Source organism: the organism of the source record quoted next (genome assembly GCF_019968955.1).
Source record: "MAG: Porospora cf. gigantea A chromosome Unknown PgA_NODE_272_length_24491_cov_329.805, whole genome shotgun sequence".
Classification (NCBI taxonomy): Eukaryota; Apicomplexa; class Conoidasida; order Eugregarinorida; family Porosporidae; genus Porospora; species Porospora cf. gigantea A.
The window spans coordinates 1-24,491 of record NW_027151561.1 but is presented as its reverse complement, the minus strand read 5'-3'; the positions used below and the strand labels follow the sequence as shown (position 1 = coordinate 24,491).

The 24,491-nt window shown below is 53.6% G+C and overlaps 17 protein-coding genes across 26 annotated transcripts; 9 read left to right on the top strand and 8 right to left on the bottom strand.

Annotated features, from left to right (window-relative positions):
• Window positions 1–52: 52 nt before the first annotated feature.
• On the top strand, window positions 53–1,021 carry KVP18_004327 (uncharacterized protein; the record flags this gene model as incomplete). Of its 2 annotated transcripts, none has more annotated exons than XM_067956840.1 (1): window positions 53–1,021. In XM_067956840.1, the coding sequence occupies one exon, from the start codon at window positions 53–55 to the stop codon at window positions 1,019–1,021; it is 969 nt and encodes a 322-aa protein (XP_067810654.1). The 2 variants fall into 2 exon arrangements, with proteins under 2 accessions (XP_067810654.1, XP_067810653.1); XM_067956839.1 differs by having other exon boundaries at window positions 116–1,021.
• A 54-nt stretch (window positions 1,022–1,075) lies between these two features.
• KVP18_004335 (uncharacterized protein) lies at window positions 1,076–1,789 on the top strand (the record flags this gene model as incomplete). Its single annotated transcript, XM_067956854.1, has 1 exon — window positions 1,076–1,789. One exon carries the CDS (start codon window positions 1,076–1,078, stop codon window positions 1,787–1,789), a length of 714 nt encoding a protein of 237 aa, XP_067810668.1.
• Window positions 1,790–1,830: 41 nt separating this feature from the next.
• Window positions 1,831–2,613, bottom strand: KVP18_004332 (uncharacterized protein; the record flags this gene model as incomplete). 2 transcript variants are annotated; one of them, XM_067956849.1, is made up of 1 exon in its annotated part: window positions 1,831–2,613. In XM_067956849.1, one exon carries the CDS (start codon window positions 2,611–2,613, stop codon window positions 1,831–1,833), a length of 783 nt encoding a protein of 260 aa, XP_067810663.1. The 2 variants fall into 2 exon arrangements, with proteins under 2 accessions (XP_067810663.1, XP_067810664.1); XM_067956850.1 differs by having other exon boundaries at window positions 1,831–2,550.
• A 175-nt stretch (window positions 2,614–2,788) lies between these two features.
• KVP18_004326 (uncharacterized protein) lies at window positions 2,789–4,507 on the bottom strand (the record flags this gene model as incomplete). Its single annotated transcript, XM_067956838.1, has 1 exon — window positions 2,789–4,507. One exon carries the CDS (start codon window positions 4,505–4,507, stop codon window positions 2,789–2,791), a length of 1,719 nt encoding a protein of 572 aa, XP_067810652.1.
• A 442-nt stretch (window positions 4,508–4,949) lies between these two features.
• On the bottom strand, window positions 4,950–6,992 carry KVP18_004320 (uncharacterized protein; the record flags this gene model as incomplete). Its single annotated transcript, XM_067956830.1, has 1 exon — window positions 4,950–6,992. One exon carries the CDS (start codon window positions 6,990–6,992, stop codon window positions 4,950–4,952), a length of 2,043 nt encoding a protein of 680 aa, XP_067810644.1.
• Window positions 6,993–7,066: 74 nt separating this feature from the next.
• On the bottom strand, window positions 7,067–7,654 carry KVP18_004328 (uncharacterized protein; the record flags this gene model as incomplete). Of its 2 annotated transcripts, none has more annotated exons than XM_067956841.1 (1): window positions 7,067–7,654. In XM_067956841.1, the coding sequence occupies one exon, from the start codon at window positions 7,652–7,654 to the stop codon at window positions 7,067–7,069; it is 588 nt and encodes a 195-aa protein (XP_067810655.1). The 2 variants fall into 2 exon arrangements, with proteins under 2 accessions (XP_067810655.1, XP_067810656.1); XM_067956842.1 differs by having other exon boundaries at window positions 7,067–7,465.
• A 115-nt stretch (window positions 7,655–7,769) lies between these two features.
• On the top strand, window positions 7,770–9,476 carry KVP18_004322 (uncharacterized protein; the record flags this gene model as incomplete). The annotated part of the gene is made up of 1 exon (XM_067956833.1): window positions 7,770–9,476. The coding sequence occupies one exon, from the start codon at window positions 7,770–7,772 to the stop codon at window positions 9,474–9,476; it is 1,707 nt and encodes a 568-aa protein (XP_067810647.1).
• A 99-nt stretch (window positions 9,477–9,575) lies between these two features.
• Window positions 9,576–11,705, bottom strand: KVP18_004333 (uncharacterized protein; the record flags this gene model as incomplete). Its single annotated transcript, XM_067956851.1, has 1 exon — window positions 9,576–11,705. One exon carries the CDS (start codon window positions 11,703–11,705, stop codon window positions 9,576–9,578), a length of 2,130 nt encoding a protein of 709 aa, XP_067810665.1.
• A 135-nt stretch (window positions 11,706–11,840) lies between these two features.
• KVP18_004325 (uncharacterized protein) lies at window positions 11,841–12,164 on the top strand (the record flags this gene model as incomplete). Its single annotated transcript, XM_067956837.1, has 1 exon — window positions 11,841–12,164. The coding sequence occupies one exon, from the start codon at window positions 11,841–11,843 to the stop codon at window positions 12,162–12,164; it is 324 nt and encodes a 107-aa protein (XP_067810651.1).
• Window positions 12,165–12,170: 6 nt separating this feature from the next.
• Window positions 12,171–12,890, top strand: KVP18_004324 (uncharacterized protein; the record flags this gene model as incomplete). 2 transcript variants are annotated; one of them, XM_067956835.1, is made up of 2 exons in its annotated part: window positions 12,171–12,380; window positions 12,408–12,890. In XM_067956835.1, 2 exons carry the CDS (start codon window positions 12,171–12,173, stop codon window positions 12,888–12,890), a joined length of 693 nt encoding a protein of 230 aa, XP_067810649.1. The 2 variants fall into 2 exon arrangements, with proteins under 2 accessions (XP_067810649.1, XP_067810650.1); XM_067956836.1 differs by having other exon boundaries at window positions 12,294–12,380.
• Window positions 12,891–13,378: 488 nt separating this feature from the next.
• Window positions 13,379–14,861, top strand: KVP18_004334 (uncharacterized protein; the record flags this gene model as incomplete). Of its 2 annotated transcripts, XM_067956852.1 has the most annotated exons (2): window positions 13,379–13,666; window positions 13,695–14,861. In XM_067956852.1, 2 exons carry the CDS (start codon window positions 13,379–13,381, stop codon window positions 14,859–14,861), a joined length of 1,455 nt encoding a protein of 484 aa, XP_067810666.1. The 2 variants fall into 2 exon arrangements, with proteins under 2 accessions (XP_067810666.1, XP_067810667.1); XM_067956853.1 differs by lacking the exon at window positions 13,379–13,666 and having other exon boundaries at window positions 13,935–14,861.
• Window positions 14,862–14,866: 5 nt separating this feature from the next.
• Window positions 14,867–18,088, bottom strand: KVP18_004331 (uncharacterized protein; the record flags this gene model as incomplete). 2 transcript variants are annotated; one of them, XM_067956847.1, is made up of 2 exons in its annotated part: window positions 14,867–17,921; window positions 17,949–18,088. In XM_067956847.1, the coding sequence occupies 2 exons, from the start codon at window positions 18,086–18,088 to the stop codon at window positions 14,867–14,869; spliced, it is 3,195 nt and encodes a 1,064-aa protein (XP_067810661.1). The 2 variants fall into 2 exon arrangements, with proteins under 2 accessions (XP_067810661.1, XP_067810662.1); XM_067956848.1 differs by lacking the exon at window positions 17,949–18,088 and having other exon boundaries at window positions 14,867–17,824.
• Window positions 18,089–18,331: 243 nt separating this feature from the next.
• On the bottom strand, window positions 18,332–19,886 carry KVP18_004329 (uncharacterized protein; the record flags this gene model as incomplete). Of its 3 annotated transcripts, none has more annotated exons than XM_067956844.1 (2): window positions 18,332–18,919; window positions 19,685–19,690. In XM_067956844.1, the coding sequence occupies 2 exons, from the start codon at window positions 19,688–19,690 to the stop codon at window positions 18,332–18,334; spliced, it is 594 nt and encodes a 197-aa protein (XP_067810658.1).
• On the top strand, window positions 19,839–20,532 carry KVP18_004321 (uncharacterized protein; the record flags this gene model as incomplete). 2 transcript variants are annotated; one of them, XM_067956831.1, is made up of 3 exons in its annotated part: window positions 19,839–20,143; window positions 20,173–20,287; window positions 20,359–20,532. In XM_067956831.1, 3 exons carry the CDS (start codon window positions 19,839–19,841, stop codon window positions 20,530–20,532), a joined length of 594 nt encoding a protein of 197 aa, XP_067810645.1. The 2 variants fall into 2 exon arrangements, with proteins under 2 accessions (XP_067810645.1, XP_067810646.1); XM_067956832.1 differs by lacking the exons at window positions 19,839–20,143; window positions 20,173–20,287 and having other exon boundaries at window positions 20,329–20,532.
• Window positions 20,533–20,562: 30 nt separating this feature from the next.
• On the top strand, window positions 20,563–21,819 carry KVP18_004330 (uncharacterized protein; the record flags this gene model as incomplete). The annotated part of the gene is made up of 1 exon (XM_067956846.1): window positions 20,563–21,819. The coding sequence occupies one exon, from the start codon at window positions 20,563–20,565 to the stop codon at window positions 21,817–21,819; it is 1,257 nt and encodes a 418-aa protein (XP_067810660.1).
• Window positions 21,820–21,862: 43 nt separating this feature from the next.
• On the bottom strand, window positions 21,863–22,321 carry KVP18_004336 (uncharacterized protein; the record flags this gene model as incomplete). Its single annotated transcript, XM_067956855.1, has 1 exon — window positions 21,863–22,321. The coding sequence occupies one exon, from the start codon at window positions 22,319–22,321 to the stop codon at window positions 21,863–21,865; it is 459 nt and encodes a 152-aa protein (XP_067810669.1).
• Window positions 22,322–22,830: 509 nt separating this feature from the next.
• Window positions 22,831–24,105, top strand: KVP18_004323 (uncharacterized protein; the record flags this gene model as incomplete). The annotated part of the gene is made up of 1 exon (XM_067956834.1): window positions 22,831–24,105. The coding sequence occupies one exon, from the start codon at window positions 22,831–22,833 to the stop codon at window positions 24,103–24,105; it is 1,275 nt and encodes a 424-aa protein (XP_067810648.1).
• Window positions 24,106–24,491: the final 386 nt, after the last annotated feature.

Sequence of the window (24,491 nt, the reverse complement as noted above, 5' to 3'; positions counted from 1 at the left end):
GAGAGACAGTCTGCAGCTCTTCTACACCTTTCTGTCGTTCACCGCGCATTTCATGACGCTCAATTTCCGCCATTGTGATTACCACCAGGAAAACAGATTCTTCAAGTACACAAGGATGAATGTCTCGGGCGCTGAAGGCCGTAAGAACATCGCGAAGCTCGCAAAGGGTATAGTCAAAGGCCTGCACACGCTCATAGACTTTCCTTTCGTTCTTCTCAGCGGCGGCGAGGCGTCGGTAGTGGAACAGTTGACGAAGAAGATAAAAACACAGAGGATAAAAGAGGTGAAGTTGGTGGCGTTTGACAGAAGGGCCATGCGTCTAATTGACATGGCGTTTGCAATCCACCTAGAACCGGAGGTGATCAAGAAACGAGGCGGTCTTAAGCAGTTCGGAAATCTGTGCAGAGCGCAACGAGGTTCCATCAGAGCGTCGGACATAATGGAAGGTCTGACCTCCAGAGAACAGCGACAAGATTGGCTGTTCCCTGGACGCATGGCTCCCCTGTTTGAGCGTATCGAGAACAACGTCATCGGCGTGCATATATTGGAGATCCACCCAGTCCATCAGCAATTCGGACTGCAGGAGGTATCTGTAACAATGAAGGGGTTTGAGCAAACTGTAATCTTCGAAACGCTCAAAGTCAACTCCGGCATTAAGGAGGTCGACGAGCTCGGTGCTTGGACACGGCAGCTGGTTGCTCGGCATAATGACGTGGTCTACAAGGTTGCTGAGGACAACCCCTTCACCAAAATCATCGCGGAGGAGAACGTTATGCATATGAAACGCATTAATGAGCAGGGCATGCCGGTGAACCCGGGGGAAAGTCTGGAGTTCGTCCCTGGAGCTAGCATGACCGCTGAAACGGAGCTGAAGAGCGTTCTTAAATCTATAGCGATGGTTGGGCATGTGATACGCCAGCTGGATCGGGACTACTTCAACAATCTGAAGAGATTGAAAGGCTACCGAACGTACAGTCCGAGTTTGCGGAAGCAACGGGTGGTCAGAAAAATTCACCAGTGATGTGTGTTCGAAGATGTAGGCTAGGACGCCCAAAGAACAAATAGACATTTGAGTATGGCTCGACGGTACGACTCTAGGACAACCACCTTCAGTCCTGAGGGCAGACTGTATCAGGTGGAATATGCCATGGAGGCGATTAACAACGCCAGTGCCACCATAGGTATCAAGGGTAAGGACTGCCTCGTCGTCGCCGCCGACAAGCCTGCGGCGCCGAAGCTACTGGACACTACCCGCACCAAGGAGAAGGTGTTCAAGATCGACAACCATATCGTGTGTGCAGCGGCGGGGTGGACTGCCGACGCTGAGCTGCTGATTGAGCAGGCGAGGGTCACAGCGCAGCGTTACAGCTTCGCATTCAACGAGCCCCAGCCTCTGAAGAACTTGGTGATACAGATCTGCGATTTGAAGCAGTCGTACACGCAGTTTGGCGGTCTGCGCCCTTTCGGAGTGTCCTTCCTCTTTGCGGGGCACGATAAGACATCGGGATTCCAGTTGTACCATACTGACCCTGCTGGAAACTTTACTGGTTGGAAGGCGACCGCCGTTGGCCAAAACAACCACAGTGCACAGGGCGTCCTGAAGCAGGACTGGGTTGAGGACATGCCCCGGCCCGAGGTCGTGGCGCTGGCCGTGAAAGCTCTCAGCAAGACCGTGGATGCTCTCCGACCAGGCACTCTTGAGATCTGTGTGCTTACGGAGGACGGAGCAGAGTTTCTCTCAGGTGAGGAAATTACCGCGGAGATCGATCGTCTGGATCAGAACCAGTGAAGTTGGTGTTGATGTATTGAATCTACGGACTAGATGACTCGTCACTTTTTGAGAATCTTCTTTGCCTTGTTGAATTCTCGTGTGACGAACTTCATACCTGGTACGCGGCGTTTCTTACGACGCGACTTACGAGTTCTGTTCTCGTGGTCGGCGAGCGCGGATTCAAAAGACTTCACCTGCTCGTAGGCCTCACGGCCAAGTTTCGTCTGATTTCGGAGCTCGAGCACTTGCAAGGCTGCTTCTACTTGCCCACGCACTGACGACGCCCACTGTTCCGTCAAGCGCTGGGCTTCGTTTAGAAGATCTTCATCGGATTCGGCGTTTCGGAGAATAAAACTCACAAACTCCCGGTTCTGAGTGGGAGGAGGAGGACGAGGCGGAGGCGGAAGGGGCCGATCGGTGGAGGGCTCAAGAGGTGGAGGTGGAGGGGGGCGATGGGTGGAGGGCGGCGTCTCATCAGGCGGAGGAAGGATGTAGGCGTACCGACCTGGGACATAGGGCGAGCGCGAGCGCGAGCGCCGGACATTACGCCGGTTAGTGCGGTTTCGTTTGAGCGCGCTGGGAGGCAGGGGGGGCGGGACTGGTGGTTTGCCCATCACTCTTGGCTGGTTTGGCAATGGTTGGTTGAACTGGTAGTCTGACGCCGCCGCTGGCAAGCCATCGCCTGCGTTGTCTGGAGAGTTCCCCGACATGAAATCTATTGCATCCATAGAGATATCCCTCCTTTCACTGATTGAGTCTGCTGCGACCATTTTCCCCATGCACAGAGGAAGCAAGGATAAAGGGAACTGGCATTGGTTCCCGAAATAATTGACGTAAACCATGATTATGATATTCTACAGAATGAGTCAACGTATGGTTCGAGAATGAGTCAACGTGTGGTGGTTCGACCAGAGAGCGGCATCCTAGTAAAATGAAATTTGATGTGGCACGGCCAACACCGAGTGTTATTAGGCGGCGAGGATAGCATCGACAGAGCCTAGTTTCCTCAAACGGTCATCAAGGCTCATCATACACGAATCCTCGAATCGCGGTTCGAGCAGGAGAATCAGGACCCGCAGCCACTCGTCGAATGCCCTTATTAACACTCTTGTAGGCACTCTCCCCGCGGCCAGAAATCGTGAGGGATCCGTCGACCTCCAAGCCGCTCAGGACAAAGTCCCCCTCGATTTGTACGAAGGACTGAGCGGCGATACTAACTGTCGACCCCTCCTTGATGTGGCGCTTCACATCTTCCAAGCTCACGCCAAAGGACGGCTTGAGGACCACCATGGGTGGAACCTCCTGTACAATGTCCAGCCAGGTTTCGGTCGTTCTCTCGCCGATGAACGTAGGACACCGTCTCGCCCTTGATGCTATTTCAAGCAGCCGGCAGTTGCACTCAAAAAGCTCCACTTCTCCAGAAAAGGCCGACTCTGGTACACCTCCGGTCCGAAGCTTCGCCGCAGCATCGCTGGTGTTGTTCTTAACAGTCGAGAAGCAAGCCCACCTTGGCAGCTGAGTCACGCCAACCTTGTGGTCATTCGAGAATAGCTTCGGTATGTCCTGCATCATGCATTCTAGACGTGTGGGAGCTTTAAACTTGGTATGCTCCGCATCAGCGTACTTAGGATTTACAAACTCAGGAACGGCCCCGTTAGTTTTGGTGAGAACCTCGTAGTACCGCGGAATCTGGAAGAGAAGGATGTTGGTATTCCCAGGGAATACCGACTCGCCTGTGGTAGGATCTGCAACGTCCCCACCCATACCCGCATCAACCAACAGGGGTCCCAACTGATTGTACTCGACATTCACCGTGAGTGCTTCGCCGTCCTTAGACTCCAGAGTACATATGGCGCCTACAGCTTCCTTCGCCTTGCGTCCGACAGCCAGAGAGTTCATTGTCAGGTCATGAGCGGCGCTGACGCCGAGCATGCACGCAAGACTCCTAAAGGCAAGCGCATTGGTGTCCTGGAAGAACATGCACCAGCGAAGACCCTCCTCGTTCCACTTCTGAATGATACCCTCTTGCAAGAGGAGGGTGTGAACATCCCCATGTCCATGGGGTTTCGTTTGGATGCCCCCTTGTTCCGAGAGGGCGAAGCGCGCCTCGTTGTCTAGCAACGCAGGGACCTTCTCCTGTTTCATTATTGACAGTCGGCAGCGTGGGAATCCGAAGTAGTCGTTGGCTTCTAGAAGATCGAGTGTGCCTTGATGCGTGTCGCCAGAGACCATAATCGCCAAAGGAGGTGCCCTCGCATCGGGATTTGTCCTTCTGTTAAAGTCTCGGATGGCCAACAACCACTCAATATAGTACTGTAGGTAGGTTGTCCCTGAGACCGACTCGACTGGGAGCGCAAGCTTGATGCCAGGATATCCCAGTCGCTCGCCTAGTCCTCCAGCAACCAGCACGAATCCACAGGCGGCCAGCTCTGCCTCGCCCGCAAGTTCCATGTCTGTGAATGTTTGGGTGCCTGGAACTACTCGTTCCACTAGCGGTACCTTCGGGGAGAAACCCTCGAATGGATTCTTGCCTTCCTGGCTGTCTTTCAGAAGTTTACGCGAATTCTCAATGTACGCTCGCACGCCTCCAGGATACGTCTCATCCACGCGCATCACCTGCTCTAGTACCTGCTTCTTCTGGGTGTCAGTGGTGGCGTCCTCCAGCAGGTGAGCCTGTCCAAACTCAGGAGTCTCAAGCCGTGCAATCCATTCAGCGTGCGTAGGGGTCATCGTCATCGTGTTAGTCTTTTATTTGTCTCTTTACGCCTGTGATGCTACCAAGTGTGTGGGGTAAGCTTTTTCAATACTTCGGTTGGGACGTGTAGTTTAGTGACGCGTAATAACGTGGTTCTACCTTGAGATCTGAGGGCTCGACCTCCGAGTGCGACACCCCCCCTGGACTCCGACATGCAACCCGACACGGATAAGCCTTTCACAGAAAGCCACCATTGGAGAAGCCTTTCGCAGAAAGCCGCACCTACGTAGAGAACGCCGAAGGCCGACACCAAGCCGAACGGGCCAGTCCGGACGCCCCTGGAGGGGGTGGTTCTACCTCTTGGATATTCCCCTTGTGCCGCTTAAATGTGGTGGCGTCATAACACCACTTGGGCGCGAACACACGACCACGATTCCAAGATAGATTCGTATCAAACGACAAATGTCCTCACACGTCAAATTCTTAGACCTTAGCCTTGGAAGCCTTGGATTCGGGCTTCGCCTTTACTTCAGGCTTCCTTTGAAACTTCGAGAACAACACATCGCCCTTCAATATCTCTGTGCCTGGTGTGAGGTTGTCAAACCATCTTGATAACTTGTCCAGTGTCCTAGGCTTGTGATTTAGCCGCCCAAAAATCGCAGCAGCGCTGTTAGGGATAAACGGAGAGTAGAAGTGCGCGAGAATGTAGAGCGCCTCGCAGGTGATGCGGATCACTTGCTGTTGCCGTTCAGGGTCGTCCTTGATGGCCCACGGAGCATTGTCAGTGAGGTACTTGTTAGTGGCCCTTGAGGCATCTAAGATTAGTTCCAAGGCCACTTGCAGCTCGTAGCGATTCATGGCTTCGGACACGTCTCCTCGGAGAGACTCGAAGTTGAAGGGGGATTCCGAGGAGGTCGTGATGCAGGGGATGACCCCATTGCAGTTTTTCCCAATCAACGCTGAAGTGCGGCCCAATAGATTGCCAAGCAAGTCGGCAAGATGGGCGTTATGCATGTCCTCCATGGCATTCAAATCAAACTTGAGGTCAAATCCGTAATGTGCCCCGAAACACGAGAAGTACCGCATGGTATCGATGGGGTACTTGGCCACGATCTCCCAAGGATCCACTACATTGTTTAGACTCTTGCTCATCTTCCTTCCGTCAGGAGCGGAGATGAAGCCGTGAACGACGACAGATTTTGGGGTTGGAAGCTTCGCACTGATGAGCATCGCGGGCCAAATGATGCAATGGAATCGGATGATGTCCTTACCAATGATATGCTCGCCTGGCCAAAATTTGCTGAAGATGGGAGTCTCCGCGAGGTAGCCCAGCGCGGATATGTAGTTGCTTAGCGCGTCAAACCACACATACATGACGTGTCTCTCGTCTTCAGGCACCGGAATTCCCCAGGAAAACGATGTGCGCGAGATTGAAAGATCCTCCACATCACAGTCCAGTTGCGCCATGATAGCTTGTCTGTACTGCTCTGGCTGAATCAGGTGAGGGTGCTTGGTATACAGTTCTTTGAGAGCAGGCACATATTTCTTCAATCGGAAGAAGTAGGACTCCTCCTTCACCATTTTGAGCGGTATGCCACTGACGGGGTCCTTGTAGTCCGACTCCTTGGCGTTCATCTCAGTTACAAACGTCTCCTCACGAACATTGTACCAACCCGAATAGTTCCCCAGATAAATGTCGCCGTTAGACGCACATCGTCTCCAGAGCTTCTGAGCAGTGGCTTTGTGGTCAGGATCAGTAGTACGAATGTAGATATCGTTGGATATGTTCAACTTGGCGTTCAGATCCTGGTATGCCTGGGCGTAGACGTCGCACATTTCCTTGGGAGTCATACCCTTTGCCTCCGCCGACATTGCAATCTTCTGACCGTGTTCGTCGGTGCCGGTGCAGAACAGCGTATCAGACCCGGACACCCGTGCAAATCGAGCTATCACGTCAGTGGTGATGGCTTCGTAGGCGTGTCCGATGTGTGGAGGACCGTTAGTGTAGTTGATGGCAGTGGTGAGGTAGCGTGTCTCCGGCACAATAACCTTTCTTGAACCAATGCCGAGCCTAACTAACACCTCGAAGTTCACGTCGATGAGGGTTCTCAACGACTGAGGGAGGTCTACAGGACAACTAAGCGCCAGAGCCACGACGACGGCACCAGCCGCATCTAGAGGTCCTCCGTTGAGTTTGACAGCGTATGCGTCCAGCGCACCAACCACATCTCTCACGTCATCCCGAGAAATGGATTGCACCGCTTTGAACGCCGTCTCGGTGGCGAAAGACAACACGCCCATGGCGTCTTTGCCAAGAGAGTGTCCGGCTTGCGCTGCAAGGTACTTGGAAATCGCGAACGTCGTTGCGATCTCCGCCCCGTTCACCAGCAGGAGGGGACGGAGCTGCGAAGTCGTGCTCACCACGCCCTCATATGGCAGCGAGACACCGAGTACTTCCGCCAGCAACCGTACAGCGCTGTTCTGACTGGCGTGTGGACCCTGGACGAGACGAAGTGTTGGGGGCATGAGTTCAATTATCAGTATTATGAAAGTCGCGTGGGAGTCCGTAGGAGCACCACCGTTGCACCAACGTTGCTTTGTCATGGGTTTGTCTGGACAAGAGAACCGTTGACGAGTCTCCAACGCGGGTGTCCTGTGACGTTGAGGAAGTCGTACCCTTCGGTGACACCGGATAGGATGTCCTGGAGGTGCCGGCCTTTAACGACGTAGAACTTGTAGAAAAGCACAATCAAAGCTGCGATGACAACACTAGCCACCAGCAGCGAAGTGCCCATACAGCAGATAACGCAGTTCTTTCCGCATTCACACTTGGTACGGGGACGCCTGCTTTTTAATGCCTTTCTCGTCTTCTTCGGGTCAGTCAGAGTTTCGTAGTCCAGCGTTTGGGAGCCTAGTCTAGCTTCGGGTGCCTCCAGTCTCGCGTATCCATTTTTCACCTCAAGCGTTCGAGGGTTTGCGAACTTAAGCGACCGTTGCATTTTAAGACTTCCAGGTAGTGTACACATAGCCTGTCCAGTGAAGCATTGTTGGTGTGAACTCTCGACAGGTGGCTTGGGCAGCACAGTCCTTGGGTTGAGCTCAATGCAGTCTTGTCTTGAATGGGTAGCCCCAAAGGAAGCGAGCCATGTGAGGTGCACCGTTTGAGTCGGCAAACACTGCAACCGCATCAGTTGCCTTCACAAATTTTCCTATTTCCAGCACACGTGGGTTTCTCACACGACTGCCAGCAGCACTTGTGGTTACATCAGCTGTTGGCTAACCGAAAATGCCAATTTGAAAGAAATGAGCTTCAACTTCAACATCGGCGCTTCTGAATTCGTCCCCAACTTCGGAGGGTCCGCTGCGCCCAAGCCTGCTGCGCCCAAGCCTGCTGCGCCCAAGCCTGAAAGCAAGTTGGCGGGGCTTGAGCTGAAGGTTCAGATGCCAGGTCAGCTGGATCAGAAGTCGACTGATGAAGTTGCTTTGGAGTCCTCGCCTCCTGTCGTCGAGACAACCCCTCCTGCCGTGGAGAAGGTTCAGGATGTACAAGGGGTCCAGGAGGCTCGGGAGGACAGTAGGTCGGTGGACACTGACATGGAAGCCATGACGCCGACCTCAGTGAGCAAATCTCAGGTCGATGACGAGATTCTGAAGGTGAGCAAGAGAGCTGTTGACCCTGACCCTCGAAGCCATCTGAACGTTGTTTTCATCGGCCATGTTGATGCGGGAAAGTCCACCACATGTGGCAACATCCTTTACCTCAGTGGCGAAGTCGACGGTCGCGTCATCGAGAAGTACGAACGCGAGGCGAAGGATAAGAATCGGGAGTCCTGGTTCCTGGCGTTTATCATGGACATCAACGATGAGGAGCGTGCTAAAGGCAAGACAGTTGAGGTCGGCCGAGCGCCATTTGCTACCGAGAACCGTCGATTCACGATCTTGGACGCCCCAGGACATAAGAGCTTCGTACCCAACATGATCAGCGGAGCGGCGCAGGCAGATCTTGCTGTTTTGATCATCTCTGCGCGAAAGGGCGAGTTCGAAACTGGGTTTGAGAAGGGTGGGCAGACAAGAGAGCACGCAATGCTTGCGAAGACGCTGGGCGTGTCGAACATGATTGTGGCCATCAACAAAATGGATGAGTCCACAGTCGAATGGAGTCAGACGCGGTACGACGACATTGTCAAGAAGCTTACCCCTTTCCTGAAAACTTGTGGGTACCCACTTCCGATCTTCGTACCCATCAGTGGCCTTTCTGGTGCGAACATTAAGGATCACGTTAGCGACCCTGCTGGTAGTTGCTTCGACGCTAAGGCGTCTTGGTACTCGGCCTCCGCGCCCACACTGCTGAAGCTACTAGATTCGGCGGAGTCCCCGCCTAGGAGTGCTGATGGTCCCCTGCGTGTGCCCCTGCTCGAAGGATACAGGGACCAGGGGGCCATGGCTGTGGGAAAGATTGAACAAGGCATGCTGAAAGCCGGCCAGACATGCATGCTCATGCCAGCTAAGCTCAAAGTCAAGGTTGTTGGTGTCTCCATTACAGTCAGAGAGGGTGCCGAGCAAGAAGAGGTGAAGTATGCTGCCTGCGGTGAAAACGTCACCGTGAAGCTTTCTGGATGCGAGGAGAGTGCCGTGACTCGCGGATCTGTGTTGTCGCATTTTAACGAGCCCATCCAGCTAGCACGAAAGATACGCGGTCAAGTAATGATTGTGGAGCTACTCGACCACAGACCTCTCGTTACAAGCGGCTACACCTGCATCTTCCACGCTCACACCGCCGTTGAGGACGTCGCTTTCACGTGCCTCCTCAGCGTTGTCGACAAGGCCAACAAGAAGAAGGCCTCGCGGCCTCGCTTCGTTAAGGCTGGTCAGCTAGTTACCTGCGACCTGACGCTGGGCAATGCGATCCCGCTTGAGAAATTTAGCGATGTGCCGCAGTTGGGGCGGTTCACTCTGCGAGACGAGATGAAGACCATTGCCATTGGAAAGGTGATTGACATTTTAGAGTAGGCACGAACACTCGTACGCACTGACCACCGTTCGTCGTTAGAGCGCTATGGTGGATCTCAACTGAGTTCGCTGTTCACCAAACCATTAACGTTTTACATTTTAGACTGTGCAACATCTCAAATCGTCATACATCGCATCAATCTCCCACTGGAAAAACTTAGCCACCAGATGCCGTCGCAGTTTCAGCGTAGGCGTTAGCAGCTGAGGGTCGTACTCTTGGACGGGTTTGGTGAGGATGTGAAATCGCTTGACGCGCTCGAACCCCTTGACCTCGTAGAAGGTTTCGATGTCCCGAATCTCTAGCCACAGGAGGCGTTCGAGGTCGTCCCGGTACGCTTGCACATTCTCCACATGAGATTCCTTGTCGCACCAGTTAAGCAGCTTCACACTGTTCTCATTCAGCACGATCAGGGCCACGAGACAGCTCTCGGTGCTGCGCCCAGCCAGAAAGACAGACTCGATGAGGTTACAGTTGCTCAACTGCAGCTCGAGCTTCTCAGGAACCACGTATTCACCTTGGGAAAGCTTGAATATATTCTTCCGCCGGTCGATAATTTTGAGCACTCCATTTTCCAGTGTGCCGATGTCGCCGGTACAAAACCACCCGTCACGATAAGACCTCCCAGTTTCATCCGAATCGCAGAAGTAGCCTGGCGACACGCTGTTGCCCCTTACTAGCACTTCGCCAGTAGGAGTAGAAAGGCCAAAATCATCCTTGTCTGTGACGCGGTAGTTGAGTTCAGGAACAGAAATCAACTTCATCTCCAGGCTAGGGATGAGGGAACCGAGGTGGTCCAATGAGTCAAACGGCACGCGGATGCTAACGCAGCCCATGGTCTCCGTTAATCCGTAGCCCTCCAACATATGGACTGAAAAGGCAGCTTGAAGTTTCTCCTTCAATGCCAGATCAAGCGGCGCCGCGCCTGACAATATTAAGTTTAGACGTGGACTTATCCGTTCCTTTATCTTGTTGAAGAGGATCTTGTCCCAAAACCCATGATGAAAATTCCGCTCCTTCCGGATCTGGCGAATCTTCGTGTTGAGGCCCTGATTGAAAAGAGCAGCAGCTACGGGTCCGGAAGAGTTGATTTTAGCTGAAACGCCATCGAAAATTCTTTGCAAGAGGCGAGGGACGGAAACGAAAACAGTCGGTTGCAGTTCTCCAAGATCGTCGATAATATTACGAGGGCTGCCAGAGTACAAACCGATCTTCATGCCGTGCAAAGTAGCTAGCTTCGTCATCAGTCGCTCGAAGCTGTGAGCCAACGGTAGGTACGAGAGGTGCACGTCGTCAGGGGTTAACTGCAGATTCTCATCCTTGAAAACGGAATTCAAACAACCAAGCGCAGCTGAAACCTGCACCTTGTGAGTCAGAATGGCGCCCTTAGGCCTAGCAGTGGCACCGGAGGTGTAGCATATTGTTTGAACGTCCTGGGGGGCAGGCGCAGACCAGGTAGTGATTTCCGGCTCCCATGATAGAGGCGTAGTATCGTTGGATGGGTATTGGGCAGAGTGATACTTCCATGGCAGGTTCCCTAGCCCCAACAAGTTGCTGAACCCGAGTAGTCTCAGCCCCAATTTCTTCGCCCTCTTTGTAATGCCTGGAGCAGCAATGTCCAGCAGAATCAGAGAGGTGACAGGGCAGATTTCCATACTTTCGACCGCATCCAACACGGTCTCCACGGTGCCAGAGTCGACTGCGACGGCAGCCAGACTTGTCTGGTTGATGATGTACACCACACCCTCTGGACTCAGGGAGTCGTATAGCGGCACGAGTGTGAGGCCACCAATGTTTGCTGCTTGCTCGATGATGTACCACTCCTCTCTGTTTTTGAAGAAGAGACCAATAGGTCGTATACGCCTTGCTTGCTCGTACTCCTCCTTAGAAAACTCCTTCACCGGCACGAGTCCCGCTCTGAAGAGGCCTTCGCAACAAGCGACCGCCAGCTGCTTCACATCGCTATACGTCCTCCATACGTACTTGCCATCAGTTCCCCGAGTGCCTAGGAAGTCATTGTCGCCATATTTCTCTACTGCCCACTCGAAAAGGTCGAGCTCCGTTGCGATGCTGTGGTCGCAGCGGTGAAACCGCGAGGACACCAGTTCCTCTTCGAACTGTGCACGTCTTAGAACGGGTGTCTCCTCGTCACCTTCATGAATCGCGCCTAGAAGCGTGTTTTTTGGAAGGTCATCGGGAAGAACTGCCGTGCACCCAGCTACGTTACCCATAATTGACCATTTCTATTGATATGTGGGCAGCAGATTCAGAGAGGATGTGGAAGGGGGAAGCGGCGTGTGCGCATTGTTCATGTGTGGAAATGCATATGCTTGAACTTCGTGAGCCAAGGCTTATATTACATTTACATGGCAAAGTCAGTGCAAATTGACCACGATTCCACCTTCAAGTACATCTTGCTGCGTTCAACAGATGGCACTTACTTCGTTCGGGGCGTTGAAGGTTTAGAATTCCATGACGAAATCTTCGAACGCGTGCAGCAGACCGAAGAAGACCTTAAAGACGCCCAGGCAGTAGGCGGAGGACGGATTTGTCACGACTCTGCCGCGCTGCAGATATCTATCTACGGGTACAGCGTAGCCTTCGGCCTTGCGGATCATTCGATGACGGCTGAATTAATAGAAGCGGCCTACCCTGGGTATCTTGTGACGTGGTCGAATGAAGGCTATTAATCTGTCATGCGCTTGATCGAGGTAGCGAGTCATATGCTTTTGTGGCGTGCAGTTGCTGAGGAGGAGCAAGGCATCCTTGATTTTCTTTTTGACCCAAAGATCCTGCCGTGCTCTGAGTGCACGAAATTGATGGCAGAATTTGTTGAGGATTGTCTCGCTCAGGTAGACACAGAGGAAGCGCCAGAGAGCGAAGCAAAGGTGAAACTTCACGAATCAGTAGGTGTGATATGCTTTTCCTCGTAGATCCAATCATTCTGCGCCAAACGAGAGCGCCAGACCGACACTGGGGTGTCTGAATGGGATATGGGCTACTGCAAGGCACTGGCTCAAGCAGTTAAGAAGCACCAGCGCCGTTTGAGACGAGAGCGTAGGAAACGGAACGAGCCTGAGCCGGAGCCTCCTGGCGATCTGAAGGGTGTGTGTCGGCAACTAGAGGCCCAATGCAAGGACGACCCTAAACAATGCTGGGACCCATACTGCTTTGACGACTACAGGTGCACTGACTGCCCGTCTGCAGTGTTGGTGTTTGCAGACGGTACCAGCTCTCCGCAGGTTTGTGCGGACCGAGGGGAATGCAAGCTCGGCTGGAAGTCCGACTGGGGCAAAAACGGATACTGCGCCTGTGAAGGACTGTATAGAGGACGAGCGTGCACTCGACGAGACCGCGTCGCCCAATTCGACTTCTTTGATCCGGCTATGAGCCAGTCTCGTCTCGATGCTCCATGACTGGAATCGTACAGAGAGTTTGTGATGATTAATCCGACTCTGTCAGCTGTGTTTCATTCCAAGTCTTGAGGCTTGCGATACCGTCACCCTCGCTGGATGGAGCTTCCGTCAACATCGCGGGAAGCGGATTGTAGACCAGACACCGTTGCTGGCATGTCGGAAACTTTGCATTGGTTGCCCGCGGTGTTTGAACCACCACGATGTGTATTCAGTATGACAACCAATTCTACTTTGGCGGCGCGCAGTTGCTGAGGAGGAGCATCCTCGATTTTCTTTTTGACCAAAATGCAGGGACGAGACAGTCCGGATGACGACCCTGAACAAGGCTGGGACCCCTACTGCTTCGACGACTACTGGAAGCTCTTTGTGCCGACAGAGGCTGGTGCAAGCTTGGCTGGAAGTCCGACTAGGGCAAGATCGGCTCTGCGCCGGGAAGGACTGTATTCTGGAATCGTGTAGAGTGCGAGAACCAAGAATGAGCCAAAATAATGAATAGTGAATCAGACAGCACCTGCACGGACTCCAGTGGAGAACCTAGCCCTCACTCCCCATTGACGTGGATTCTGAGTGCCTCCGTGCGAGATGAAAAGCCCCGGACGACATGGTTGCATTCACTCGCTTGGCAAGCGCAAACTCTTTGGAAAGAATCTAAACAGTGGCACCACAACGTAAGGACTATGCTAGCGCTACGTTTAGCGCATGGCTTGACTTGCCATCGAAACGCGGCTCTCTTCGACCACGTGGTACTTCTGCGATTTGAGGACGATCCGGTCATCGTGAGCATGACGTGGGTCTTCAATTCAGCTGGGATTGATCCAGGCTTTGGCTGGAGTTGTGGGAGTGGTGGCAGCCGTTGCGGTGGGCTACATCGGAGACCGTTACTGGTGGATGCGATCAACGCTACTGAGATATGTAGGTGTTGCAGGCTTCGCAATTTCTGGCGTCACCTGTCTAGCAATCCTACGCCTTATGAGTTCCGAAGGAAGCCGGTGTATGGGCGCCTACATCCTGTGCCACCTGGGTTGGAGAGGATGGCACGAACTCATGTTTACTTTGACAGAATCCACGTTCGTTGACTCCGTGGAGATCGGAAATAGAAGCAGGTTCTTTTCTTATAAGACTGTAATCAATTGCATCGCCGCTGTAGCTGGTCCGTTCGCAGGTCTGCTGTTCCTCGGAGAATCGACGCACAGCTGGCGCCCCACTGGGCTCTTACGACTTCTCTTGGCGACAACCGCGGCGTCTATGCTGGAAAACTGGCTGCTTCTCAGTTGGGAGGAGCCCCAGGCCACCCGACCCAAGGGGGGCGTTCAACTGGGAGTTACACTGCCAACCGTGAAGCTGCTGGACGTTCCACGTCGTCTCATGTCTACGTGGCGGATGTCGCCCTCGACGATGGTCCCATGGGTAGTGTTTCTTTCCCAATGCGTCCATTTCGCTGGGGCTGGCATCACGGTGAAGTACCTTCCTTTGTATTTCAAGAACACCCTGCAGTTCACCCCCAGCCAATACTTCGTCTTGACGGCGGCATACTCCCTGTCAATTTCGCTGACGGCGTTTGCTTTACGGCGGGTGTCGCTCCTGCGAGGCCGCGCAGAGGTTGCCGTCGTTGGCGCTCTGGTAGCCGCAGGTCTGATGTTCAGCATGTCACTAGTGAACTCCCTTTGGTTGGCAGTGCCTATCCACCTGCTGAGGGGTGGCATCCACAACGGACTCAACCCCCTACACAAGTCTCTGATCATGGACTACTCCAGCCAGACAGAGAGGGCTAGATGGACGGCCGCTGGTGCAGTCATGGGCCTCTGTTGGTCCGTGAGCTCTGTATGGGGAGGTGTCGCAACAGAGATCAGCGTTCACTCGACCTTCGTCGTTTCGTCGCTGTTCTTTGCAGTCGCAGCGCTCATTCTGCTTCCCCTTACGAAACTGGATACGCGAGAGCATGTCATTCGAGAAAAGGATTGTGATTCGTGACAGAATTAACCGCTTAACGTGCCATCCCAGGTGAAGGGTTCAGGTGGAGGTACACTCTCCCCTTCGTCTTTGCCCTCTTCCTCCGTCTCCGCCGGCTTCACAAGCATATCCACGACATCCTCTTCAGGTCTCAGGTCCCACAGCACCTGCATACCTGTCAGTCGGTTTGGGGCCACAGGGTAGAATCTCACAGTCTCCCCGGGCACCAGATGCGTTAGGGCCTCATCGGAGTTGTCAGTCGGTGCCTCAACAATCTCCATCCGCTCCACGAGGTGCATGTGCATGGGGAGAATCCGGGCTCCATTCTTGAAAACGGAGGTGGAGGCTTCAGGAATCTCTACCTCCTTTTCTGTTTCCTTTTCGCCCTCCTTTTCAGCCTCTGCCTCCTTCTGAGCGGTCTCTGCGAGGTCGGATTGTACGTGGCGCCGTTTCATGGTGGTGGCTAGGACAGCCTTCTTCGCGTGGCGAGCGGTCTTATGCACGTCTACCTCCAGCGGCTTGGGAAGCGCGAATGTAGATGGTGGGGCGTTGAGTTTTACCAGATAGTCAGCCGGCGCTTGACCGTCACAGGTGACACCCAAGCTAACCGCTGGCGCGAAAGCTAGACCCACGAACTGCACTAAAGGAAACCAGAACCACATCTGAGAGTACAGCAGCATGCCGGCCACAGCGCCTCGCTTCATGTGTCCTGTTTGGGTACTCATCGACACGATCAGATTGCGGCCTCCGCAGTTGTAGAAGGAGAGTCCGAGAATGGCGCCTAGGCGGGCCAGCGGATCGTCGACCTTGTTGCAAGACACTTGACGCATCGTTGCCATGACTCTCGCGACCTTCGCAGTTTCCGGAGAATTCATAAGGACCAAGCCAAGGGACATAAATGCGGCCTGTCGAACCACATCGTCCTTGTCCTGTGTCAAGGGCTGCAGCAGAGACACTGCGTCGATGTCAGCGCTGCCGCAGGCGCAGATTCCGGCGGCCAACGCCGCAGCATTACGGATGAGTGCGTTGTGAGAGTCTGAGAGCGGCCTGAGGACCTTCATTGCGTGCTTAGGGTCATCGCAGAGGACGAATCCCACACTGATGATAGCAGCGCGCTTGACGTCATTTGAGGAATCGGCCACCGAGAGTTTCAACAACGCTCGAACGGCGACGTTTGACGACGTTCCACAGTAGGCCATCCCGTAGATGAACATGGCTCCGTACCTAAGGAACTGCTCAGACTTCTCGGCCAAGGAAGAAAAGTACTTGTCTGCTTTCTGTTCCTGTCGGAAAAGGACCAGTGCCATCGCTACTACACATGCACGGATCAGCCTCTCATGACGCGTGTCCTTGCAGTAGGACTCGAGTTCGGAAAGAATGCGAGTATCTGCGCTCCCCATGTAGATCATTCCAATGGCATGAGCAGCAGCCTCCGATGTATTCACATTGTCGGTAAAGAGCACCTGCATCAGGTCACGACTGACGGCCTCGTCGCACGCGCAGAGAAATACTGAGCCAAGTCCGAGGGCAGCTCCATGTATCAGAGGGTCACTACGACCATTGGAAGGCTGGTTGAGCTGCGACAGGAGAAACTCCGAGACTCGAGGCGTTGGCAGCGAGGCGTGGATGAGTCCTAGTGCGAACAGAGCGCCCCCCTCGGCATAAGGGCCCCCGTTTGATTGCCCTTCAGCCGGAAGGAAGGTCGAAAGCACAAAGAACGCATGGCTGCTCTGTCCCTTGTGAATCAATCCTAGGCATGAGGTCGCCATGAACTTTGCCCAGCAAGTAGATCGCCGTGACCACTCAGCATTGTTTCGGAGGAACGTGTCACACGTCGTGTACGCCTGCATGAAAGCATGCCCCACGACCAGGGCGTTGTGTGAAATGCTATCCTTGCTCTCGGTGCCAAAGCGCAAGTGCTCCACTAGGTTCAAGTCCGTCGCATTTCGGCGCGAGAGCAGCTCAAGGGCCAGCTTCCTAGGTGTGGTGCGGTTGAGGATGGCTCGAAGCGCCTCCAACGGCACCCCATCTACGTCTGGAAGTTCACACCCCCAACCCCTACCTTTGGCGTCGTTTGAGACCTCCGTGGTGACTTGTAGGAGTGGGTGCTCGAGAAGGCAGGTCAATGCCGCCACACGGTCGATTTCTACCAGGTCGTAGGCGATTTGATGCGCCACCAGAACGCCACCAGGTCCTTCATTGTGTAAAAGATGGTGAAGGAGGTTGGCTAGGTCCTCCCAGCGCTCCAGATGCACAAGCACTTCCATAATGTCCAAGAAAGGAGCCAATCGCGCCGATTCTTGCTTAACGGATTCCAAGGTTATGGGCTCCTGGAAACACTTGTATGGCTCAGTGGTGATGAAGGAGTGAGCCTGTTCTAGCAGTCGAACTCTTAAGGCCTTGCTGTTGGTAAGGAGCTGCGAGAAGCGTAGGATGTGCCTCAGGAGGTCGGTCTGCAAAGGTGGTACTGCCTCGAGGGTAGCCTTGACCCAATCGAAGCGGCGACAGTCGATACCGATGCTCAGAAGCCGTTTCAGCGACAGCGAGCACAACTCACGCCTCTGATTTGAGCCCTGAAAATCATCAGCTGCTAGTTGCTTGGCGTCGTTGAGTCCCCACTCTACCAACAGGGCCACCACCTCCTCTAGATGAGGTGTGGTTTCATCAGTGTCCGGCATCTGCGCCAGAGCCATCGCTTGTGTCTCCGCCGAGGCTGACTGCACCCCGAGTCCGAAGCCCTCAACTGCGCACGCGTGAGACAGAAGCAACTCCGCAGCTGGGGTGTTACCGAAGGACCCTAGACTCAGAGTGGTCTGCAAGGTTGAGCCCGTCTGTTCATTCGCGATAATGGCCTCTCGAACGTACCTGCTCACGCAGAGGGAGGATATCGCTCGAATGTATTCAGCATCGCCTTCATCCACATCACTGGCGGGGGTAGCGAGCAGATTCACAAAGGCAGGTCCCGCGCGTACTGCCCAGCGCATGGCGTCCTCTAGACCTTCCAGGTGGTAGTACAGCTTCGAGCACAGGAGTGCTGCCTCCCCAGCAGCAGTGCCGGTGGCCTCCTCGGCAACTATTTCGCTGGTTACTATGTGTCCTGTGCCTCACAGAGTTGGAAGGTGCTCCGCTAGCTGGTGCCAGGTTGAGTGAATAGACTCCAGCAGGCGGCCCACAGCGCGGTTACGAATGGAGGCGCTGGGATTTTGCTTGAAAAGTAGCACCAGAGGGGGAACAGCTGAGGCTAGCATATGGTGATTTTACGCCGGCATCTGCGATGCACAGCGACGGCGAAGTGAAAAGCAAGCAGCGAGGCGCCGCCGATGACCCGCATAACGAGTGTCGAGTAGTGACGTTGGGCCAGGGAAGTGAAGACTCGAGTATGGCACGCGGCAGCCAGCCTCGTCGACGCAGCGATAAGCATTCTGAGCGAGGAACGGAAGAATGTGCGAAAACCCGAGATCCCAGTCCTCGAAAAGTCCAGAAGGAAAAAGTTAGTCCAAGGAAGGTCCGGAATGCAAGTCCTTCGCGAAAAGTTCGAAAGAAAAGTCCTCGGAAGAAGGGTGACGAGAGCAGAAGATCGAGAGAGAACAAACGATCAGGAAGGAGTCCAGATCGAAGTCGACGCGCTGAACGCAGTCGGAGTCCAGATCGAAGCCGACGCGCTGAACGCAGTCGGAGTCCAGAGCGAAGCCGACGCGCTGAACGCAGTCGGAGTCCAGAACGAAGTCGACGCGCTGAACGCAGTCGGAGTCCAGAACGAAGTCGACGCGGTCGGAGTACAGATCGAAGCCGACGGGCTGAACGCAGTCGGAGTCCAGATCGAAGCCGACGCGCTGAACGCAGTCGGAGTCCAGATAGAAGACGCAGTCGGAGTCCAGATCGAAGCCGACGCGCTGAACGTAGTCGGAGTCCAGATCGAAGCCGACGCGCTGAACGCAGTCGGAGTCCAGATCGAAGCCGACGCGCTGAACGTAGTCGGAGTCCACAGCGAAGCCGACGCGCTGAACGCAGTCGGAGTCCACAGGGAAGCCGACGCGCTGAACGCAGTCGGAGTCCAGATCGAAGTCGAAGTCGACGCGCTGATAGGGCCCGCACCCCTACTGCGCTATTGCAAACTAATCCCGACCCAACACCTGCACGCGATTCGTCCAGCCCCTCCAGATCGCCATATAGCTGCGCGGTGAACGACGTCAAGCAGTTTGTGCGTGGAGCACTGCACATCTAAACTCCAATGGCATCTTCGACTACTAACTCGCCATCTTCGAGGTCGCGCTCTTTGACATCGAGATGGTTTCTCTGAGCCCCTTCCTGCAGCTTGCATTCTCTGTGGACTTTCGTTGGCGTTAACTTCTTCAAAGGTAACTGTCGTTTCTCGATGGTTCTCTTAATGGTTTGGCGTGACTCTTGCTTGACGTCTTTCCTCGTCTCTTGCCGGACTTTTTTTGTCACTTCTTGCTGGAATCTGCGTTCTCGAATTGTATCCTTCTTTATTCGCTCCTGCCGTCGTGTGCACACTTGTTGTTGGTATACAGCACGGTCTTCAGGGGTCATCCGACGAACGAAACGCCTACGGGTTTTTTGATTTCGTGTCTGAGAGGACCAGATCGCCTTTTTGATGCTTAGAGGTATTTGGTCTTTCAGCAAAGTCAGAAAATGCCCCCCAGGTGATTTTCGAGTGCCCAGTTCCGCATTTGGCATCCCCCCAGCAATTTCTCGACGTACGGTTTCCTCAAACACCGACATGACCACGTCCACGTCAACAAACGCTGCCACACGCTCCACTAAAGAGACGTTGCGCTCTTGGAGACCGTAGCAAATATGAGCCACCCTCTCTATTTTCTCACGGTCATTTGCGGAGTCCAGTCTCAGAAACTCCAGATGTGGTACAACCGAGTCGAGTAAAAACGACTTAGGCACGTCCGTGGGCACGCAGGGGATTAGAGTAGGTCGTGAGCGCGAAGACGCCAGATCGGTCGCCTTTTGCATGATTTCGGCATTATGGACGGCAAACTCGGGTATCGTGACTCCATCAAGGGCGTGCTTCATGCCGTCGTGGAGACCCAGAGAGATCGGCTCATTCGATTCTTTTGCCAGTTGCTAAGCGAGTCAAAAATGCTGTCCAGATTTGAGTCGGATGGATTCACGGACAGCGAGGAGATTTGGAAGCTTCAGACTCGAATATTGTTGCTGAACCAGATATTGTCTCTGAGGACTGTCTTCCAAATCGGATGCCAAATCACTCTGGCCCAAACAGTCTTACATCTTCCAGAGAGGAGGCGGCTGCTCGACAAACGCATCCAAGAGTGAGTTTAACAGACTTCCGCGCAACTAGACAGAAAATTCTCTTCGGCCGCCAACTGGAGGCGATGTGCGGAGGACAGCCCATTACCAGAGAGCTGCTGGCGGCGGCCACGCTAAGCCAGTCCGGCTGCGTGTTCTCTCACACGGTGAGATGTGCAGTTCATAGCAACTACCGTATCGTTTTCGTATGATCACAGCGATACAACTAATTTTCCAGTTCAAGGATTTCTACAAGGGTTACCTGCTGGCATCCGTCGTTGAGAATCCTGCGATTCTGCTGGGTTCCGATCAGCAGACGTCCGAGATGTTGGCTGCTGGCACCGCCGAGGTCGAAGCCGCCTACAAGGACCGAGATCGCAGGCCAATCTCGTATGGTGCGTTGTACTTCTGAATCTCGCAGTGATTTGCTACATTATCCGTCATGACAAACGAGGAGGGGTCAGTTGATGAGCTAATTACCGCGTACTTTGCCTCGCTCAGCCGGCATTCGCTTGCCGACGTGTCCAGGCAGGCGCCCTTCAGCCTCTCCGTCCCGTCATTGCTTCTGATATACATGGTGGTTCTGCTATTCACCCCATGCGTGGAGTGGAACTCCGCCCCAGTAAAATCGGGGTTCATCAGTATGGGGGTGTTTGCCTGCCCGGAAAGCACCGCTCTGGACGAGAACGGGACGTGCGATGCCCAAAATGTGCAGCTGAATCTTCTTTTGGACAGTCATTTGTGGCTGTCGTTCCTGCTGGGCGGCTTGATATTGCAGGTGATAACGCAACGATACATCTCGGTGGTGGGTTTCTGTCTCGGAACTGTGGGCTGCCTGTTGAAGTTTATGTTGAAGTACGACTTTTGCGTATGGGTCTCCATGGCGTTACTTAGCACCGGTCACCTCTTGTGTCATACTGGCCTGTCCCACATCGGCCGTTTATTTCCCCGGAGACAGGGCACGATGCTTGGGATGTTGGGAATGGCAGCGGCATGTGGCTCTCACGCGGGCACTGTCGAGTATAAGTTACTGTTGAAAAGCTACAGCGGATACCTCTGGCTCCAATGCGCGTGGGCGGTTGTGCATGCAGCGGGAGCGGTGCTGATGTTTTTTCTCACGCCTGTCATGCCCTACACAGCCACGGAGCCTCTTTCACTTCATGATTACGTCCTGACTATGGAGCCGTTTCGGCTTCTCCGCTCAAAAGGGACTCTTCTGTTTATCGTGTACAACAGCATGGCCCAGCTTCGAACATACTTCCTCATCCCTATGAGCTTCAAAACGCAGTCCATGATCCTTTCGCCAATGGACATGTTCACATGTTTCGGCATGGGCATCATTTTCGACAAGTGGGGTGTGTGGCCTGTGGTGACGATCCTCAACCTCAGCATCATCATCCCCTTAACGTTCACTCTATTCAACGTCACTGGATTCGGCGAGGTGATCGGGTTGGCTAGTTACGTAATTAGCGGGTCCTGGGTTGTCACTCTGGTCAACGTGTACTCATTCACAAGCATCCCGGCGCCTTTCACTTGCCGAGTGGCTGGCTTGATTTATTTCATTTCTGGGTTGATTACGATGGTGGAAGTGCTGGTTATGACGTATTTTTCGCAGCATGGCTTCGATCCTACGAGTGCACTGTGGATACTCAGCGTGGTTCTCCAAATTCCCATCAGCCAGCGAACGGGATCACACTAGAAGTTTTGCGTGACCACTGCCACTGTGCCCCCGTATTTTGCAATCAAAACGTGCTGCTGTTCGATTCGACTTGGGGATGTGTAGCCACCTTCTGAATTCGGGTCGCCTTTGTTGACGTGAGCGCGATTCTGGATGGAACCCCAAACGAGTCTTGACGGCGCCTAACCCGTGGGGGCGGCAGTTCTCGTAGAATCCGTTGAGATTTCTCTTGCACCCGGAGCAGATGGTCTAGCATGACTTCCGTAGCCTTGTGTGCTGCAGCGGTGACATTCACCGATGCCGGGGGTCGATAGCACAGTTGTGACAGCCTCGACTCCCAGGGCCATTCGTGAGGCGGATCTACCATCTCCAGCCTTACCACCGGGGGTAGAGGCAACATAACAATCTCCCCTCCGGACTCGTCCAGAGTCAGCCGTTGGGACCTCTGGACTGGAAAACGGTGCTCGTCCCATGTGGCCGTGTCGGGAACCTCGGGATGGACGATGATGCCCAACCTACGCATTTGAGACGGCATAGTTGGAAGATATCGATTTAAGAATCCAGCAACCACAGTTTCACAATGACGCAAACACTTTGAATCCAGTTTTCGACTGCATTTAAGAATCCAGCATCGAAACAATGACTTTGAAATCCAGCAACCGCAGTTTCATAATGACGCAAATACTTTGAATCCAGCTTTCGACTGTATTTAAGAATCCAGCATCGAAACAATGACTTTGAAATCCAGCTACCGCAGTTTCATGATGACGCAAATACTTTGAAATCCAGCTTTCGACTGTATTTAAGAATCCAGATCGGAGCTGCAAGCTGCACATCGAAATAATGACGAAGACTTGGAATCCAGCTTTCGAGTGTATTTAAAGAATCCAACACCGAAACAATGACTTTGAAATCCAGCAACCGCAGTTTCATAATGACGCAAATACTTTGAAATCCAGCAACCACAGTTTCATAATGACGCGACTTTGAAATCCAGCTTGGACAACTTCAAACACCATAACTTCCGAATTGATGGTCGTCGATTCTATCCCGTCAGCGCAGCTCGTCGATTCTATCCCACCAGCGCAGCTCAGCTCGCCTTTGGTGTTGCCTAACGGAAGCTCTCTGCCTAATCGCTTGTTGAAGTCAGCGCTGTCAGAGTCCATGGCGGATGCCTTCAACAACGTGACTCCGCCTATTGTTAAACTCTACCAGGCTTGGTTAGACGGAGGCGCAGGCCTTATTATTACTGGGAACATGATGGTCGACAGACGAAGTCTGGAGCGTGCGAGAAACGTGGTGATTGACGACTTCGTGGACACTGAGAGCCTCGGACACCTGGGCAACCTTGGCAGACGTGGGCAGTTGTGGGTTCAGCTGAGCCACCCTGGTAGGCAAGTTGCCCGGTATATAAACTCCACTCCTGTGTCAGCCTCATCGGCTCCCGCCGTGAACATTGCCGGCCAATTTGGCAAGCCGCACGCTCTGACAGCCGAGGAGTGTGACGAGTTGGTCGTCGCCTTCACTCGTAGTGCTGTGATTGCACAGGAAGCGGGTTTTGATGGGGTTCAAATTCACTGTGCCCATGGCTACCTTCTTAGCCAGTTCCTGTCTCCGCTGGTGAATACCCGAGATGATGAGTTCGGAGGTGATTTGGTTCGAAGGGCGGAATTGCCCCGTAGGATAATACGGTCGGTTCGAGAGACTTGCGGGTCTCGGTTCGGCGTTGGAATCAAAATTAACGGCCGGGACGGCGTCGACAGAGGATTCGACCCCGACATGTGTCTGGCCACGGCACTCATCCTAGATTCTGCCGGTCTTGATCTGATTGAAATCTCGGGAGGCACGTACGAGACTCCCATAATGACGGACTGCGCTGAGGAGGCTTTCCGTGCCTGCCACTCGGTTGGACACAAGATGACGTCTCAGGTAAAGGCAGCCGTATGTGTGACTGGTGGCCTTCGGGAGGTTAAGGTCATGGAGGGCCTGGTCGAGGGCAAGGACTGCGATTTAGTGGGACTCGGACGGCCCTTTTGTCTAGACCCTGCTTTTCCCTTAAAGGTAGTCTCTGGCCTCCAATCCACACTGCCTCTGCCGAAGGTCAGCGTCCCGTTAGGCGGGTTGTCACCTCTGGCGTCCGTTGGGTGCTACACTGCCATGATGCGCACAGTTGGTGGAGGCGAAAAACCAACAACGAATACCTGGCCTCTGTGGAGTCTCTCACGTCAGCTGTTTGGAGATGTCCTGCGACAATACTTTAGAAAGTCTCCTCGAGCCTCTGACGGGTCGTGTGGTTGTTGTTCCTAAACCCACTTTGTGAGTGAAATGTATACATATGATACAAACATACCTCCTGTGTATGTCGATTTGCCAGATTCGGGTTTCCAGATTCGTATGTCGATTTTCCTGTGTATGTTAATTCGGAAATCCCTCCGGATGATTTAAGGAAATCCCAGCCACCAGATGACAATCCTTCAGATGATTTGGAAATCCCAATCATCCGGATATTCAAAAAAATTCCAATCCTTCAGATGATTCGGAAATCCCAATCATCCGGATGATTCAATCCTTCAGATGCTTCGGAAATCCCAATCATCCGGATATTCAAAGGAAACCCCAGCCACCATCTGATGATGCGAATCCTTCAGATGATTCGGAAATCCCAATCATCCGGATGATTCAATCCTTCAGAT